This window comes from Notolepis coatsorum (assembly GCF_963971535.1).
Source record: "Notolepis coatsorum genome assembly, chromosome: 5".
Lineage (NCBI taxonomy): Eukaryota > Metazoa > Chordata > Actinopteri > Aulopiformes > Paralepididae > Notolepis > Notolepis coatsorum.
Window position 1 is genome coordinate 56,674,412 of NC_140169.1, and position 20,437 is coordinate 56,694,848.

Below are 20,437 nucleotides of genomic sequence, written 5' to 3' on the forward strand. Positions count from 1 at the left end.
CATGCACACACACACATTCACACACACACATTCACACACCGACGGCAGAGACGACCATGCAAGGTGCCGACCTGCTCATCGGGAGCAGTTAGGGGTTAAGTGTCTGTGCTCAAGGACACTTCCGACAGGCTGCCGGGGGCGGAGCTGGTATTGAACCGGGAACCTTCAGATTACCCAGACGACCGCTCTACCTCCTGAGCCGCTAAATACTATTGTATTGTATCTCAAAACAAACTGGTCAGGGTTAGGGAGGGACACGCCGCCCCCGTCGCTTCCTGATTCTGCTGCGCAGGCGCACCAACCGACCTGTAGGAGTCGCTGTCCACAACGTCCGATCCCCACCCATCAGCTTCCCACCCCCTAATACTGCCAATTGTGTTAGTATGAACGACCAGCCAAGCTGATAGCAATGTGGAGAGCTGGGCTCGAACCCAGCGTCTCCTGCATTGATGGCGAGCGCCTTGCCCACTACACCACCTAGTCGCCCCCAACAAACTCGATTCTTGTACCGGATCTCCTCTCTGGTAAACAAGAATACCCTGAAGACTCTGGCAGGAGCACTCATTCAAGGGTACTACGACTATGCTTGCACCTCATGGTACCAAAGCACCTCAAAGGCACTAAAAACAAAATTACAAACATCTCAAAACAAACTGGTCAGACTACTGCTTGACCTTACTCCTAGAACCCACCTCACCCCTGCCCACTTTGACAACCTAGGATGGCTTAGAGTAGACGACAGAGTACAGCAACTTGCAATGGGCCTGGTCTACAAGATACACTACACGACCAAGGTACCCATGTACATGTCAAAATACTTCCCAAAGGTCAGTGAATACCACGATCACAACACCAGAGGGAGCTCCACAAATCATGTTAAACCCAGATTCGGCTCAAGCAAGGGACTAAACACGTTTCTCAATTATGCCACATCAATGTGGAACGCCCTACCCAAAGCTGTAAAGGAATGTGAATCCCTACCCACCTTCAAAAACACTCTCAAAGAACACCTACAGGAGACTGCAATCTGTTAATAAAGTTTAATTTTTTTTTATTTTTTATTATCTTTTTCCCCCTAATTTTTTCGGTTTTTCTCCCATCCCACTGTTAGTCGTTATGCCAATTCCCAACCCCCTTCCTGGTTGTTGCGCACTCCCCCTTACTGTTGGTCCGAGAGGCCGGAGACTGTCACATGTTTTCCTCCGACGCATGTGCAGCCAGCCGGCAGCCAGCCTGGCAGCGCAGATTCTCACTGGGAGAGTGTAACGTGTGGAAGGTCACACTACCTCCCTCCAGATCCTGATTCTCCGGAATAAAGTTTTCAATCAATCAATCAATTGTATATTGTAACGTTTCAGTTGTACGATCTCACATATGACACAGAATGACGTCACAATGGCCACCGATTGGTAGAATTTTTATATAGAACAGGACACCTGAAAGGGTTACGATACGATATACTTCATTATATCGTTCAAAGGGTCAAATTGGGTATCAAACAGGAAGAAAGACTGTCAGGTTTTAACTTAAACCCCCCCCCCCCGGTGGTCAAAGCGAGAAGTGCCGCGGAGCGCCCCCTACCTGCACCGGGGCGTTGTTCTTCTGCAGGATGTCCACCACGCGGTGGAAGCCGACCGGCGCCCTCTTCTTGGTGTAGCCCAGCCAGTTCTTGGTGACGAACAAGGCGTCCACGTCGAACCACGCCTTCACCTTGGCCCGGGCTCCCAGCGCCGTCAGCAGGTACTGCTTCTCGCCGATCTGTCGACGACACGTCGAGTCTGAGATGTTGTGTGTAGTACAACACTAAGGATGACATCATCAGGTGCCCTGATCCAGAGTCATTTTGACTACGCTGCCCCCTTCTGGTACAGCGGTGCACACCCCAGGGAATACAATTTCAGACTTCCAAAAAAATAAAATGATTAAGAGTAGTGATGAAGTTTCCTACGACTGACCAAGCTCAAGTCCCGCCCTCTCTCAGCTTGACGGATGAAGGCGACGTTTGTCGATGGAGGGTCAAGAAAAGAGGGCGGAGCTTGAGATGATGTCAGGAACACATTCAACACATTTGTCAGTGTCAATTAAATCGACTATTCGACGAGTACACAACATCTGACGACTATTAGTAGACTAGAATGTCTCAAATGGAAGACTAAATGTTTTCAAGTGAGACAAGGCTCCTACCTTGAAGGTCTTACGTATGTTGGCTGGACTGCTGTATGTTCCCTGTTGACGAGAAGGAGTTGGTAATGAGTATTATAAAGACATCCATTGTCCTACAGTTGGCCTCTCTCAGTGGCCTCAGTGCATACGGTACAGAACGCCCCCCCCGGCAATTGAAAGCAGGGGCCGATCACGTGATTTTCAGAAGATCGGGATCGACAAAAAAAATAAAATAAATATCTGCCATTTTCTTTTAAACTTTTTAAATTTTATTCAACAAACATGACCATGTTCACGTCTTAAACTCATACTGAGGCCTTAGTTTTGGTTTTAAATTGCATATCATCATTCATTTATTTATTGTCACACAGAGCAGAAGAATTTTGCCAAAACAAACCAATAGTATCCAGCTGCAGAACGGCAGACCAGCCACACTCTCGGACCCAAATACATTTTTATTTTATTCTTTTTTTTAAATCCCAATTTCTCACATTACATTCACCCTGAATGTTGACGTTATCCAGGTGAAAAGTTAACTTCATTCAAGCGAGGCATTGCAATCCTTGACATAAATCATTTGATGTATAATTTAATCAAAGGAAATGCGTTTGGGTCTGAGAGTGTGGCTGGTCTGCCGTTCTGCAGCTGGATACTATTGGTTTGTTTTGGCAAAATTCTTCTGCTCTGTGTGACAATAAATAAATGAATGATGATATGCAATTTAAAACCAAAACTAAGGCATCAGTATGAGTTTAAGACGTTAACATGGTCATGTTTGTTGAATAAAAAAAAAAAACGTAAAAAAAGAATAATAATTAAAATTTTGTTTTGATCGGATCGGGAAAGATCGGTATCGGTAGATACTCAAAATCACATGATCGGGATCGGATCGGGAGCAAAAAAACGTGATCGGGACATCCCTACTGCATGTCTTGACAGTTTGTTAACCATAGCAGGCAAAGTTACTGACAGAAAGGCTTGCTAGCATAAAGTCAGCTCCCTGGGTCATTGTCACTCGCTGGCACCGGTCAAGCTGTTGCTAGGGTGGAACAGAGGGACTACAATGAAGGTCAGCAGTGAGCAAAGCATAAATAAATTTGTTTATATTTTAATGTAAAAAATATGAGTAAATAGCACCTATTTTCTCTGTCTTTGGCAAGTGGCCCTGGTATAAGGGAGATAATGCACTCTGAGGTGTGTGGCTTCACCTGTGTGTCATGCATTATTTTTCGATAACTGCACACCTCAGAGTGCATTATCCCTTACTTAATACATGTTATTGAGTGCATTATCCCTTACTTAATACATGTTATTGAGTGCATTATCCCTTACTTAATACATGTTATTGAACCTCAGAGTGCATTATCCCTTACTTAATACTAGTGCTGTCAGGCGATACAAAAATGTAATCTAATTAATTACAGGATTTGTAATCAATTAATCTAATTAATCACATTTTAATCGCATACCCATTTTAGGCCTGATATTCTATATTCTTTTTTTTCCCCGATCAAATCTGTATTCATTTTCTTTTTTCAAAACAAGACAAGACACACAACACAATACAGTAATAATAATAATAATAAACAACAATAATAGACAGGACTTCACATGAGAATAACAGTAGTAATAATAATAACACAAATGATAATAATTGGACTAACAAAATAATAAAAACAGAGTATAAATTAAATAAGTCGCCACTTAAATTCTAGGTAAAGGAATAGGAATTAACCCCTTACTGTATAGTGAGCCTCCTGAGCCCCCCTCCATCTCCAGATCCGGCAGCCACGGACCCCAACCCGGAGGGCCCACCGTCCGGCGCCCCCGCGAGCCAAAGCACCTCGACCCGCAGAGACCCCGAACCGCGGCCCCCCCCGGGCCCGAGCCCACAGCCAACAGATCCACAGCCAGAGGGACCCGAAACATATATATAATTAAATATATAAGCAAAAACAAAATCAAATACATAAAACCAAAAAGAAAAATAACAGACATGAACACTCGCTCGTTCTCCCTCCCACCCCCCCCCCCCCCCCCCCCTCTCACCCCAGGACCCCAACGTGAGACATTCATATAATACCTTATTCGATACTCCAAAATTCCAAAGTCATATGCGTTCTTTTAACTTTTCCACCGCAGCCAACCAGATTGCGATATTGGCTTCATTAACACCTATAACACGTGCAGTGGATATCTCCAGATAAATGACATCAAGATAGGTGAGAATCCATACCTTCGGACATAACTTATCTGGTTGTATCCAGCGTGAAGCAGGTTGTATCCAGCGTGAAGCAATCAACTTTTTGGCAGCCGTAAGGCCGGCCAAAATGAGTCTCTTTACATGTATAGAGGTCGGCAATTGAGAAACATCATTTAACAATAATACAGAAGGCAAGGTCGGTATGGTCAAAGAGAAAATCTCTGATAGTTGAGAGGTAACATTTTCCCAGAAGATCTCAACAGGAGGGCATTCCCAGTACATATGCATAAATGTTCCAATGGCACCGTTTGGACACAAGGTACATCGAGAGTCAGGTCTGAGACCCATTAGGTTCAATCGCCTGGGGGTCAAATAAGTCCTATGAACGAAATGTAGATGAATCTGTTGGTGATCTGGGTTGTGTGATGATAGCCGAACATTTTCCCATACTGCATCCCAATCAAAATCTACATCCAACTCAGGGATATCCTTTCTCCAAATCGTATCTAGGGGTAGGTCCTTATATGAGGACATAAGTAAGTGGTGATAAAAGTCAGAGACGAAGCCTCTCGATGTCTCCCTGTCATAAAATAATTTGTGAAACCGGTGACGCTCTAGTGGAACGTCCCATGGAACGCCATGAGCCTTCAGAGCTGCTCTCATTTGTAAATAAAAGAAAAAGGAGGTTCTGGGGAGATCATATCCGTTGGATAGATCTTGGAAAGAACGGAGACCAGAGTTATCAAAGATATCCCCCAATGTATGGATGCCTTTCTTTTCCCATCTAGGGTACCTAATGGGTTGTTGTCCAATAAGGAGTAAATTGTTATTAAATAGAGGGGAATGCGTGTGCCATTTATGGCGGTTAGTGCACGCTTTCTGGGTGTCACGCCAAATCTGGATCACATGTGTGATAAGAGGGCCAAATCGTAATTTGCATTGCTTAATGATATTCTATATTCTATAATCATATTTCAAATTGCATGTGTCCGGATGGCAGAATTCAGTACTGTATCTACAAAACCTTCTGGTTAATCATATTCCCTTTATTAATTTGCTTAGATTTTTCAGGTCTGGTCAATTTTAGCATGGTGTTATTCACAGTCAAAGATACAAAAATAAATAAAGAAATTGAATTGATATTCTCATTTGGTTCATTACAATTTACTCAAGCCTAGTAACAGACACAGTATTTCTGGGACATTCCCTGAGATCCATAGATGTCCCTAGAATCAGATACCAAGAACATGCAAATGGACCGTTTAAAAAAAGTCTATAAATGTTTATTCTACGTTCTTATGGAATGAATGAGATAAAAAAATATATATAATTTTTTTTCTTTTTTTTTAATTAATTTTGCGTTAATTTTCATAACGCGATAATTTGCTGTGTAATTAATTAATCTAATTAACGCGATAAACTGACAGCCCTACTTAATACTTGTTATTGAACCCGTCCACAAACAAACGCACACCTGAGGAAACAGCAGACAAACGTCCATGATAAATGTGGAGGTTTTAGGAGGGCTGCCTTTTACACACAAATATATAAGCAACACAAGAACAGATTGATAAATGAGGCTCACTGGCTACACACATATTGACGTGAAAACAAGGCAACATGTCATGAAATATGATGAGATTTGCCTACTGTAAGCTACATGCCGACGGCAAATGATCTCTGCCTCCATCTGGTGGCAGACGAGCAGAATTACAGTGAGGTCAGAAAACCACCATCATTGTCAAAGGACCACTTCTGACTGTGGAGAGATGGCGATCCCCTGCAGGGTGTCCATGCAATGGTCCGCAGAACCGCACCTCTCCTTGTGCCTAAAATCACATCTACCTCAGACATGGGTGTTCTGAACCTCCATGTGGAATCTGGTGCAAATACACCCTTTCCTCAGTGAGCGACAGCCATTCATTTTTGGATATTGTTCTGGGCATATAATTTTTTTTATTTGATTTGAAATCTTTATTTCGAACATGTAAATAAAACAAAAACAAATAATTAATCTCTAGCAATGAAATAATACATAATTTTCTTTTAAATTTTTTATAAAGAACATAACTCAATTTACATGTTCGAAATGGAGTAGGAAGAAGTATACACTTATTTAATCCTACCCCTTTTCCACTACTCAAAATGTATGTAATTCCTTTCTGATTTAAATCCTTACTAAACAAATATATATATACAAAAATATATGTAAAACAAAACAAAACAAAGCAGACACTGTGAAAATATACCAACTTTGGTGTTGCCTTCCTACTTGAACCAATACCTCCCTGCAACGCGTGGGCACACCACTGGGGGGGGGGGCACGCCTGGAGGCCCCTACTTACATCAGACTCTCCGTAGTGGTAGAAGCAGGAGTAGTACAGCGTGGTGATGATGGGCATGTTGAGGATGGATGCTTTCCGTGGATACTTCTTAAAGACGTCCGACTGGCCTTTGCTCTCTGCCTGCTTGTCGTTCGCCTGGTTAAAAAAAAAACACACACACAAAGAGAGGATGTTTCTAAACTCGGCAGGTGCAGTGGGATGACGACAGGTGGGATTTGATTAACGAGAACAAATTGTGAAAAAGATAAGATAAGATATTCCTTTATTGATCCCCTTCGGGAGATTCGGCGGTTTTGGCCAGGGTTTGAAGTATTCCGATTGATACGCCTAAAAACAAGCTGTTCAGAATTGCTTCCCCTTGATGATGTCACAATGGGAACACAAGCAATGAATTTGCTTTGATGAATCAATTGGCTGTGCTTTGTGGAGCCAGGAACACTGCTCGTCTAACCTACTGCCAGGTTTGTGAGAGTGTTCTACTCCTGGGTGTGGGGTAGCCAGACGGGGAAGGACATAATGAATATAAAAGGTGTTGCTACATCCACCAAAAAAACATGCTCAATACAAGGGAAGCAAGAGCTGATTGATAATAAATAATTAGATGTTGTTAAAAATGTTCTGCAGATTCAAGGAAGTCGCGTGGACTTGTTGAAAAGATACATAATAATGTCCTGTAATTCCAAAAGCGCTAGTTATAGGCCCAAACGCATATGATAGATTATCGATTGCCGTTTCTTTCCTATACACGCTATATTAAAAAATTCAAATGTGTATGATCGGTATACATTATGCTTCATCATGCGTGGAGGAAAGGGGGGGCGGGGGTCGTCTATAATTCCTTGATCGTCAGTAACGGCTTTATGTAGTATGGGTTGATATATTGATCAGACTGTTTGCAAACAAAGAAACGCACAATCGGGCTGAAAATAACGTTACTGTCCTCTTACCGTTCGCCGATGAGACTGGAAGAAAAATATCCCAATTATTTGACGGCGATCGCCTAGATCCATTTCCGGTTTGTATGGCGCAATAAACGCCGAAATCATATCGATTATTGCGTTATGGAAGCGATCCATATGCACGCCAGTGTTTGTCTGGACCCACGTAACAAGATATTACTGCCGGAGGAATTTCCCCGACGCACAGATCACAACTTCCGGTTTTGAGAGTGTAACTCGCCCGACCATCCACCAGGCGGCGGTATTGAGGCGTTGCAATCTCATTCAGGGTCGCGCTGCAGCACCGGAGGTTGGCTGGATGAATTATGAATGCCATGGCGAAAAAATTAAATATTGATTTTAAAAAACGGCTTTCGCCGTTGTTGGCGGACAACGCATGACGGCCAAAAACGGCGTAACTCATTTATGGCGACCAATGTGTTAAGGAACATTTTGGGAAATTAGCTTATCGTGTTCCTTTACGCTCCTCTCACCTCGATGATGATCTGCCTCTCCAACAAGGTGTAGTGGTCCTGAACGTGAGCTGCGTCGTCCGGTGAAAAGGGGAGACTGAAAACAAATAACACATGCTGCTTATCCGGAAGGCCTTTCTGGTGAGAACACAACACTATTACAATATACAATATTATAGGGTTAAACCGTTCACTACTACACTACAAATGGTTAACCTTTCACTACCACACTACAGACGGTTAACCTTTCACTACCACACTACAAATGGTTAACCTTTCACTACCACACTACAAATGGTTAACCTTTCACTACCACACTACAGAAGGTTAACCTTTCACTACCACACTACAAATGGTTAAACTTTCACTACCACACTACAGACGGTTAACCTTTCACTACCACACTACAGACGGTTAACCTTTCACTACCACACTACAGAAGGTTAACCTTTCACTACCACACTACAGAAGGTTAACCTTTCACTACCACACTACAGAAGGTTAACCTTTCACTACCACACTACAAATGGTTAACCTTTCACTACCACACTACAGACGGTTAACCTTTCACTACCACACTACAGAAGGTTAACCTTTCACTACCACACTACAGAAGGTTAACCTTTCACTACCACACTACAGACGGTTAACCTTTCACTACCACACTACAGAAGGTTAACCCTTTCACTACCACACTACAGAAGGTTAACCTTTCACTACCACACTACAGAAAGTTAACCTTTCACTACTACACTACAGGTTAACCTTTCACTACCACACTACAGACGGTTAACCTTTCACTACTACACTACAAATGGTTAACCTTTCACTACCACACTACAGACGGTTAACCTTTCACTACCACACTACAGAAGGTTAACCTTTCACTACCACACTACAGAAGGTTAACCTTTCACTACCACACTACAAATGGTTAACCTTTCACTACCACACTACAGACGGTTAACCTTTCACTACCACACTACAGAAGGTTAACCTTTCACTACCACACTACAGAAGGTTAACCTTTCACTACCACACTACAGACGGTTAACCTTTCACTACCACACTACAGAAGGTTAACCTTTCACTACCACACTACAGACGGTTAACCTTTCACTATCACACTACAGACAGGTTAACCTTCTATAGTGTGGTAGAGACAGGTTAACCTTCTATAGTGTGGTAGGGAAAGGGTTAAGGAACATGCCAACATTATGGGACGTGCGCTTCCTGTCTTCTTGTCAGACAACAAGATTGATACCAATTTCCTCTCTGTGTGTTCAGTAGAAAGCTATCCAGCTGTAAGCTAACTTAGCTTAGCACAAATTAATGGAAGCGGATACGGATCAGCTAGCCTAGCTTAAAACTCTGGGAGATGTATTTTTGGCCAACAGCTAGTGGTCCGTATCAGTTTCCATTAACTTGTGCTAAGCTAGGCTAGCTTGCGGCCAGATAGCTTTCTACTGAATGCAGAGAGGAAATAGGTATCAATCTTCTTGTCTGACTCTGGAGAAGATGGTCAGACATAATGTTGGCGTGTTGAAAGTGGGTAAATGTTTACCTGATGCAGCTCTTCAAGAAGTCTCTCCTTTTGCTTTCATCTTTGATATTTAGATGTTCTTTATACTGCATCAACTAAATATGAACATGGGGACACGGATATAAACATGAGACCCGTGGAACAGACACGGATATAAACATGAGACCCATAGGTTAGGGGTAGGACCCATGGAACAGACGTACTGTTTTCACGTCTGCAGGAAACGAAAGGTTATCCTATAACCTAGTTATATGAATACTGGCTGAGCGTCTCTTATCTCCTAGCACATAATGTGCTCACGAAACAACAAATGCACTCACATGCACGTGACCAGGCCACGCCCCTGCGTCCCACTATATGACGCCGGACATGGTCACACTCACCCTTCCTCAGAAAGATTTCCAACACTGAAAACCCATCCAAGGGACCTCAGGGCGCTAAGAGCGAGACGCTCAGCCAGTATTCATATAACTAGGTTATAGGATAACCTTTCGTTATATTATCATACTGGCCAATTGCGTCTCGCTCTTCGCCATTATGAGATATGGGGCAGAGCAGATGCGTGGTCCGACAAGTGTACCCCCTGAGGGCCCATAAGATGCTGTGTGTAGCCTATGTTGTAGGATGTAATCTGGTAACGTTAGATAGATTTGTATCGTTGTGTGGAGAGAGATACATAATTAGAATGTGAAATGCAGACCACTTGGAACCATGTTACATAAAAAAAACTAAAAAAGCTAACCAGTTAATGACCGCAGATAGCCGGCTCTCAAAATAACCGTTATGCACATCCCTAATGTCCACACTACGAGTCCACATGTACAGAACATACCGATTATATCATATTATTATTATATGTATATTGATAAGTACAGCACATACCGCCATGTCTTCTGTTCTGCCCAGAGACCTGGATTGGAAGATAACAAGACAAGACCAGTGAGAATGAACGTATACATTACAACCATAGACACCATCTTGTCAGTAGCTAACAACAACAATAGCCGATTGTAGATTACAGTAGATATGGCTTTAAAAGGGGAACACCACCTACATCAAGCATTTCAATGTTATACCCATGGTCTGGGAACGTTTCATCAATATTTGTGAACATGAGCCACTGTCTCAGAGGAGTAAGACTCAAACTTGTGATGTCATCAGGTATAAAGTCCAGAGAGATGCTCCACTGACAATGACTGGGCTGATTTTGTAAACCCACACGATGCTTGTTTTAGTTTTTACGAGATTTATTCTGGAAACAACCTGGACTAGCGAGATGACGATGCAAATCCATTGATACATCCGTCAGCATTAAAAACCCTGGAGAGCTCCGTGCAGCCTGCCTTCAGGTCAATCAGTACCACGGAGAGCTCCGTGCAGCCTGCCTTCAGGTCAACCAGGACCGCGGAGAGCTCCGTGCAGCCTGCCTTCAGGTCAACCAGTACCACGGAGAGCTCCGTGCAGCCTGCCTTCAGGTCAACCAGTACCGCGGAGAGCTCCGTGCAGCCTGCCTTCAGGTCAACCAGTACCACGGAGAGCTCCACGCTGCCTGCCTTCAGGTCAACCAGTACCACGGAGAGCTCCCTGCATGACCCAATTGACCTCCATTAACTCTTTCAGTGCCACGCCTGGTTTTCCGTTTTACCGCTTGAATGCCACCATCGGCGCCAATGTTAACGTTAATATCGCCTAATCTATGTTTTAAATTATGGCTATGTGTCTAATCTGCCCATCGCATTATCAAAGACTATTTTCCAGTCAGTGCTGTGAAGACAGATTGTTTTTTTATCGCGTTGTTTCCGTTTCAGAGCAGTTAGAAAAGCCCCCGTTTTGATATAAAAAACAGCTCATTCTGGAGCATTCTATGAAAATCGTCTTTTAGTGGAATATTCCACAACGTTGATATTCGTCGGCCTTTTTATGAATCGTTTTCAAATAAACGCTAGATGATCAATATTATACGTGCACGCAAGCACATTACGGCCGCGCACTGATAATCGCTCCGTTGATTTCCTCTTGGACTTTTACAGTGAAACCGAAAGAAGACATTTCACAAAACAGCTTATAACTTCATCAAACTTACTCCGATTATCCTACCACTGATAACATAGAGTCCTTACCTGACATCAGATGGTATCCAACTGGTATATTCCAATTCCTGATCACCATTCGAAAAAATCGATACGTGTATGGATCCAACGCGACACAGTAGATCTCCATTATCCGCGGGGATCTGAGGCTCCAGAATGAACTGTGGTAACCCCGGCTGGATCAGTGAACTGGAAAATGTGGAGTACCGGATTTTTTTCCCCATTCATTTTCATTGAGTCCATTCCAAAATCACTTATGTCATCTGGGAGACGACAGGGGGCGCTTTTTTCCACAGTGATCACCGGCGCAGCTCGGCTATAGTCGGGTAGGCTCGGGTGATGCAATCATTTTTCAGATCGCAAAAAAAAAAAAAAAAATTATAATTCCGAGAAATCTCGTGAGTGGCACGCAACCACCTATAAAAAAACCAGAGAAATCTCGTGAGTGGCACTGAAAGAGTTAAGAGTGTCTTACCTGAACAGCTCCACCAGTAGCTTCTGTTCGCCCATCTCCTTCAGGTAGTGGGCGTAATGTCGTAGGGCTATTTCCCTCGATACCAACTCCCGGAAGAATATTTCTGGATGGACACACACAGAGCAGTCGACGTCATGAGAACTGTGACTGTGAGGCGGCTAGGTGGTGTAGTGGGCAAGGCACTCGCCACCAGTGTGGAGACGCTAGGATTCGCGTGTTCGAATCCAGCTCTCCACATTGTTTTCAGTTTAGCTGGTCGTCCGCAGTAATACACATTGGCCGTATTACGGGGAGGGAAAACTGAAGGGTGGGGATCGAACGTTGTGAACAAGCGACTCCTACAAGTCGGTTGGTGCGCCTGCGCAGTAGAATCAGGAAGTGTCGGGGGCAGCGTGAGCCTCCCACGCGTTACTCCTCGACACTGAGAGATCGAGCTGCGCAGGTGAAAAGATGCGACTGCTGTTACCTCAAGTACCGGAGGGGACTTGTGCTATGTATGACTTAGTCCACATTGCAGCCGGCTTGTGGGAGGCAAGAAACAGCGTTCGTGACAGGGGAGGGTTGAATTGGATGATACGAAATTGGGATGGGAGAAAATATAGAAAAATGGGAGAAAAAGTGGATCAAAAAAAAAGAGAACTGTGACTGTGACACGCGAGCAATACGTGAAAGAAATGGATAACTGGAAGTCTGCGACACAAACTTCACTCTACAAAACAACAAACACAATTCACTTCTTAAAAAAGGAACACGCCAACATTATGGGAAACGTGCTTACCGTCTTCTCCAGAATGGAAGCGGATACAGAGCAGCTAGCCTAACTTAACACTCGGGGAGGTGTTTTTGGCCAACAGCTAAGCTAGCTGATCCGTATCCACTTCCATTCATTTGTGCTAAGCTAGGCTACTGTAGCTTGCAGTCGGATAGCCTTCTACTGAACGCACAGAGAGGAAATAATGTTGCTGTGTTCCGTTTAATGGATGGTTCTGATTTTTGGAACCCTAGCCCTGTTTCTTTCTTATCAATGATGATGATATTGATCAGTAGAGTCCTTTCTCAGCACAATCCATGCTGTTCCTCCTACCAGCTCTGGATAGTTAGCCACAAAACAATGCAAAGTCAATGGGGCCGAGCTCCCGTCTGTACGAGTCAACTTGAGGCTCAGTGAAAAGTACACCACAGACAGAAAGTTCACTTTTTACATGAACTAGTTCAGTTCATAGTTCATAATTAAAAATGTTTAACTAAAGTTCACGGTTTAAAAAATAAACTAGTTTATAGTTCTTTTTTCAATACGTTGCTGCGAGCTATTATTTGTCAAAATCATTGCCACAACAGGCGGTCGGGTGGCGTAGCGGAGATTGCGATCGTCACCAATGCAAGAGGCTGCGGTCTCAACTCCCGGAGTCAGCGTTGCCCTGCGGCTTGGGCCGGTCGTCATACTAACTCGTTTGGCTGAGTTAGGGGGGGAGGGAAGTCGTGGGTGGTAATCTGGCGTTGTGGACAGGTCAGGTCAGGTCAGGTCAGGGCGCCTGCTCAGCGAAAGGCAGGAAATGGTGAAGGCAGCGTGACCTCCCACGTGTTACACTTCACCAATGAGAGCCCTCGCTGCCGGGTGAAAAAAAGAGCCACTGGCTGTCTCCACATGTGTCGGAGGAAGCATGTGGTGGACTTCAGGGTTCCCTTGTACCGACCAGTAGGGGGAACATGCGCACAACGACCAGGTAGGGGAGGGGGGGAATTGGCATAACGATTAAATTGGGATGGGGAGAAAAATAGAAAATCAGGTGGAGAAAAAGAGGATTTAATTTTTTTTTAATCATTGCCACAACCCATACCACAGACAGCAATCAGTGTTTCCCCTACCATTGCCTTGAAGGGGCGGCCCGCGCAACGAGTCAGTCTCTCTCTCCCTCTCCCTCCCTCCCTCCCTCTCCCCCCCGCAGGCGCAACACGCACACACCGAAACCTTTGACTTTGCATTGGCCAGAGCAGGTTTGAGGAACAGCAGGGATTGTGCAGAGAAAGAACTCCGGACCAAATCAACAGCATCATCGGTGAGTACGAAATAATACCACAAACGCAAAGAACTAAAAATAAAAGACAAATTAAAGAATCTTACCTTTACTTAAAGACTTCTTTAAATAGATTAAAATCTGAAAAGAATGACATGTTTGATATCAGTATATGGAAATAGAAACAAAACTGCTTTGTTGACATTAGTGATGGAAGATTGATACAATATAGCATTACAACATTTATTACATTTGTTTATTTATAAAATAAAGGATTATATGAATCAATATTGGATTACAAAAATTAAGATAGATTTTAATCTTTTTTTTTTTTAACCCAGACCTGATTTCCACATCAGTGACCAAACCCTAAATATAGAAGCCCTGCACTGGAACAGGAAGTCAACTGTAATAAATGGTAAATGGTGCATTTATATAGTGCTTTTATCCAAAGCGCTTTACAATTTGTTCCTCACATTTTTACCCATTCACTCACACATTCACACACCGACGGTGGAGGTGACTGCAAGGTGCCAACCTGCTCATCGGGAGCAATTAGGGGTTAAGTGTCTTGCTCAAGGAGACTTCGACACGCTGCCCGGGAGGAGCGGGAATCAAACCGGGAACCTCCGGATTACCACAGGGTTCGCACAGATATTGCTAAATGAAATTAAAGGACTTTCAAGTACTTTTCCAAGCACTATTTTTCATTTTAAAAGGGCATTTAAAAGGATCCATTTACTTAAAAAAAAAAATTTATTGGAAACAAATCTGATCCAATATTTATGGCTTAAAAACCAATTTCGGACAATTAGTTACACTTTAGATAAAAAAAAAAAGCTATTTCTTGATTCAGAACAATTGTATCATGGATGAACAAAACTTTCAATGCGAATGGTTGATTTGAATTCCAAGGACTTTTTAAGAACGTTGTTTAAAAAAGTTTTCAAGGAATTCCAGGCCTTGACTTTTTTTGGGTAAAAAAATCAAGCACTTTAAGCACTTCAAGGACCTTGTGCGAACCCCGTTACCAGACGACTGCTCTACCTCCACGAGCCGGTCGCTTGGTACGGTCCGATTGGTACGTTCCCTAGAAATGCATTAAGCGCTCCACTGACAGCTCCCCGTGTGGTCAGGAGGACGCAGACGCACCGCGGTGATGACGTTCCCGTCGTGAGCGCCCACCGCCTCGTCTAGCAGCAGCAGCTTGTCCTGCAGGGAGCGGAACTTCTCCAGCGAGTGGGTCTGCGGAGCAAACAAAGAGCTCTTGAGAATCTTCCCACAGACATTGCAAAATGAAATTAAAGAATTTTTTTTGATCAACTTTTTCTACCATTTTCTATTTTTCTCCCATCCCAATTTTCGTATCATCCAATTCTACCCTCCCCTGTCTCGAACGCTGTTAGGCCATGCCTCCCACAAGCCGGCTGCAATGTGGACGAAGCCTTACATCACGTGTCCCCTCCGGTACTCGAGGAGGCAGCCGTCACATCTTTTCACCTGCACAGCACGATCTCTCAGCGGCGAGGGTCTGCGTTTGGAGGGCACGCCGCCCCCGTCGCTTCCTGATTCTGCTGCGCAGGCGCACCAACCGACCTGTAGGAGTCGCTGTCCACAACGTCCGATCCCCACCCATCAGCTTTCCCACCCATCAGCTTTCCCACCCCTAATACTGCCAATTGTATTAGTATGAATGACCAGCCAAGCTGATAGCAATGCGGAGAGCTGGGCTCGAACCTTATTAAAGGACTTTTAAGTACTTTTCCAGGCACTATTTTTCCATTTTCAAGGATGTCACTCGAAGGATACAATTAAGTCTTAAATGCTGTTTTTTTTAACCATCTTCTTGGCCTGCTTGCCAGCTAGCACAAGCTAGAGCATCAGAAATGAGGAAAAGCTGTTGGCGCACGCGAGACAGCGACTCGTAAGATTTTATTAAAACACAAAAAAAACTATTTCTTGATTCAGAACAATTTGATCGTGGATGAACAAAACATTCAATGCGAATGGTTGATTACATTTTTGTAATTTTTTTTTAATTTAAATGTATCCAATAGAACCCGACCTTCATATTATTGTTTTGATTGTCTGTTGATCGTCAATTGTCATTTGCACGGTGTTGGACTGGAGAGAAACCGTACGCAGAAATGACAATGAAGCACCTTGAAGAGCGGATACGCAGCGGCTCGTCTCAAAGTGAGAAAACCACAACTTGCTGCTGACTGAGCGACGAGACGAGGAGAGAACAGGACGCCTGAAGAAAGTGTGAACTGGAGCGGAAGACAGACTCAGAAGGGAAGCTGTGGTTCCAGTTGGAACAGAGCAGCGTTACCGACACCTCCGCTTCTCTGTGCGTTTCTCACCATCACCTCCGCTTCTCTGTGCGTTTCTCACCATCACCTCCGCTTCTCTGTGCGTTTCTCACCATCACCTCCGCTTCTCTGTGCGTTTCTCACCATCACCTCCGCTTCTCTGTGCGTTTCTCACCATCACCTCCGCTTCTCTGTGCGTTTCTCACCATCACCTCCGCTTCTCTGTGCGTTTCTCACCATCACCTCCGCTTCTCTGTGCGTTTCTCACCATCACCTCCGCTTCTCTGTGCGTTTCTGCGCTTCTCTGTGTGTTTCTCACGTCAGAAATGTTCTCTTTCCTCCCATCCCCCAATTTAGTCGTTATGCCAATTCCCTTCCTGGTCGTTGCGCGCATTCCCCCGACTGTCGGTCTGCCGAGGGTGTAGAAGACTACCACACGCCTCCTCCGATACACGTGGAGTCGCCAGCCGCTTCTTTTTCACCCGACAGCGAGGAGTTTCACTGGGGGAACGTAACGCATGCAGAGGTTCACGCCATCTCCCCCAGATCCTCTCCCTGCTGAACAGGCGCCCGACCGACCAGTAAGAGTCGATGTTTGCAACGACCAGGAGACATACCCCACCGGCTTCCCACCCGCTAACACACTGACAATTGCGTTTTGTACGGACGACTGACCGAGCCGGAGGTACCGCTGACAGCTGGATTCGAACCCAGAGTCTCTGCAGTGGTAGGAGAGTGCTTAGACCTCTACGCTACCCAGAATACACACAATAGACACAAGTAGACCAGGTGTACCTTTCCTTGCTGCATTCTCCTCACGGTCTCCTCAGGGGTCCAATCACTGGTGTAGTCCTGCCCACAGAAATACAATTGATAGCAAATTAATGGACAGTTAGGAGACATGTCCACTTTTTTTTCAGCTGGCAATGCCGAGGATGGCATTGCGGATTGTGGCTGCTGTTGGTGCTAACTGACTACTGACAGCGTGTTGATATTACAGGGCTCTTTTGCTAAAAGTGAAATAAAATATTCAGTTAGCTATAGATTTGATTCAAATGTATTGTCATTATACAGCACAAGTACAGTACAACGAAAATAAGTTTAACATCCAACCAGAGTGCAAATGTAACAGTAAAGTGCAATAGTAATAAACAATGTACAGGTGATTAAACTGGGTATAAAATATATAAATGAGTACTACCGAGTAATAGTGCTAATCACATGTATGTACAGAGTTGTAGTATTAATATATACAGTGATACAGGTATAAAGACACTATGGTAGTAAGTCATACTGGCCAGCAGCGTAACTAGTAAGAGTAGGTAAGGGATATGTACAGATATAGATATAGTATCTACAGATATGTAGTATTATATGCAGGTATGTCCAGACAGATGTGGATAAATATATATATATATATATATATATACACGGTAAGAATAAATATAGATATATACTGTATATACTAGGGCTGACCTTCGAATTTTTTGGCATTCGAAGCTTCGGGGCCGAGATTCGATTTTAATTCAAAGCTTCGAGATTAAAAAGAATATATATAAATATATTTAAAAAAAACATTTTCTTAAACATTATTATTTTTTTACTTTGTCAGTGCTGTAAAGTTTAAACCTTTTTAAAATCTTAGACAAACGAAACACTTTGCTTTCATGAAATATTGTAAGCCGTCATTTGAGGCTTTATAAAAGCAGCACAATGAACACAAATCTGTCAGTGCAGAGTCCGACCTCATCTTAAATAACAAACAGCATTGCTTGTTGTAGTTAACAAAGAGGCAGAGTTGATTTTGCAAAAAATAATCGAATCTCGAATCCCATGCCCATCGAACGAAGCTTCGAAGTATTTAAGACAGCCCTAGTATATACTGCGTGAATACTTTCAGCAAGCAACAAGCCCTTACGCGTTGCTCCGATTGGCCGAGCGTGCGCATGCGCATGAGCCGCGACGCGCTCCTCAGCCAGGCAGGAATACTAAGCTCCGCTTAACGCAATTTATACAAATGGAAGTATTGATTTCGCCGTAACGAATCATTAAAAAAATATACTGTTAACTGGAATATGTTGTGCCTTTACACATATGTTGGATTATGTAATTGGTTTGTCATGACAAACCAATAAAAAATCGCGAATTAACCGGTGGCTACAACAACACACAGTAACTACATGCATCATTGTTTACAATGAACGGTGGGGCTAATCGAAAGGACTGGACACGGACAAGTTAAACTAACCTAAAGTTAGTTGTTCACCAACAATCTACAGACACAAACAAACACAGAACCGGACTGTTATATTAAATTAATTGATTGCTGTGATTGCTGTTTAACTTGTCCGTGTCCAGTCCTTTCGATTAGCCCCACCGTTCATTGTAAACAATGATGCATGTAGTTACTGTGTGTTGTTGTAGCCACCGGTTAATTCGCGATTTTGTATTGGTTTGTCATGACAAACCAATTACATAATCCAACATATGTGTAAAGAAACAACATATTCCAGTTAACGGTATATTTTTTTAATGATTCGTTACGGCGAAATCAATACTTCCATTTGTATAAATTGCGTTAAGCGGAGTTTAGTATTCCTGCCTGGCTGAGGAGCTTGTCGCGGCTCATGCGCATGCGCGCGCTCGGCCAATCAGAACAACGTGGAAGGGCTTGTTGCTTGCCGAAAGTATTCACGCAGTATATACAGTATTATTATACATGCTATCATACAGAGTTATATTGGTAATATATATGGGTAATATATATTATATATTTTACATCAATGTAGACGATATTTACCTTGTATGCAGATTTTGGTTTGCGAAGCTCGGGCGCATAACTTCTGACAGGTGTATCGCTGAAAGCTAGAACACAAAATAACGCAAAACAACATAAACACGTCGTATTTCACCATCATGTGTTACTACGCAAACACAACACATTATTGCCGTCACGTTACGTGGGTTCATTTCAAGTTGCAGAGATTGTAAAATTATTTGATGAACGCCATTTTTTGTTTTCTTTTTATATTACTGCATAGCCGTTACCTTAAAACTGCTAAAAACAAATACCATAATCTCTGTGATATTGCGTGATAGATGCTCTGTTTACATAGCGATGGAACAGTGAGATAGGACTGTTATTAGTTAATAAGATGAACCGTTAATGGTGTTAACAATATATTGTGCTACCTCAATGCTTCACAAGGCGGCTGCTACCTCAATGCTTCACAAGGCGGCTGCTACCTCAATGCTACACAAGGCGGCTGCTACCTCAATGCTTCACAAGGCGGCTGCTACCTCAATGCTTCACAAGGCGGCTGCTACCTCAATGCTACACAAGGCGGCTGCTACCTCAATGCTTCTTCACAAGGCGGCTGCTACCTCAATGCTTCACAAGGCGGCTGCTACCTCAATGCTCCACAAGGCGGCTGCTACCTCAATGCTACACAAGGCGGCTGCTACCTCAATGCTTCTTCACAAGGCGGCTGCTACCTCAATGCTTCACAAGGCGGCTGCTACCTCAATGCTACACAAGGCGGCTGCTACCTCAATGCTTCACAAGGCGGCTGCTACCTCAATGCTCCACAAGGCGGCTGCTACCTCAATGCTTCACAAGGCGGCTGCTACCTCAATGCTTCACAAGGCGGCTGCTACCTCAATGCTCCACAAGGCGGCTGCTACCTCAATGCTCCACAAGGCGGCTGCTACCTCAATGCTCCACAAGGCGGCTGCTACCTCAATGCTCCACAAGGCGGCTGCTACCTCAATGCTTCACAATGCGGCTGCTACCTCAATGCTCCACAAGGCGGCTGCTACCTCAGAATATAAGGGAAGGTTTTGTGTATTGTGGCAATTCTAGGTGTAGGGGTGGCAGAAT

At 43.7% G+C, this 20,437-nt stretch overlaps 1 protein-coding gene across 2 annotated transcripts in view; it reads right to left on the reverse strand.

Moving 5' to 3' along the window:
- Positions 1–20,437, reverse strand: part of vipas39 (VPS33B interacting protein, apical-basolateral polarity regulator, spe-39 homolog) — a 56,670-nt gene that overhangs the window by 13,936 nt on the left and 22,297 nt on the right. For both annotated transcript variants that reach the window (XM_084314770.1, XM_084314769.1), the window contains exons 6-16: positions 19,358–19,422; positions 17,353–17,409; positions 15,398–15,490; positions 14,353–14,386; positions 12,231–12,333; positions 10,548–10,575; positions 9,687–9,760; positions 8,144–8,219; positions 6,712–6,846; positions 2,185–2,226; positions 1,582–1,758 (exon numbers count right to left, since the gene is read on the reverse strand). In XM_084314770.1, the coding sequence (XP_084170896.1) occupies positions 1,582–1,758; positions 2,185–2,226; positions 6,712–6,846; positions 8,144–8,219; positions 9,687–9,760; positions 10,548–10,575; positions 12,231–12,333; positions 14,353–14,386; positions 15,398–15,490; positions 17,353–17,409; positions 19,358–19,422 (884 nt within the window). The remainder of the gene's footprint in view (positions 1–1,581; positions 1,759–2,184; positions 2,227–6,711; positions 6,847–8,143; positions 8,220–9,686; positions 9,761–10,547; positions 10,576–12,230; positions 12,334–14,352; positions 14,387–15,397; positions 15,491–17,352; positions 17,410–19,357; positions 19,423–20,437) is intronic.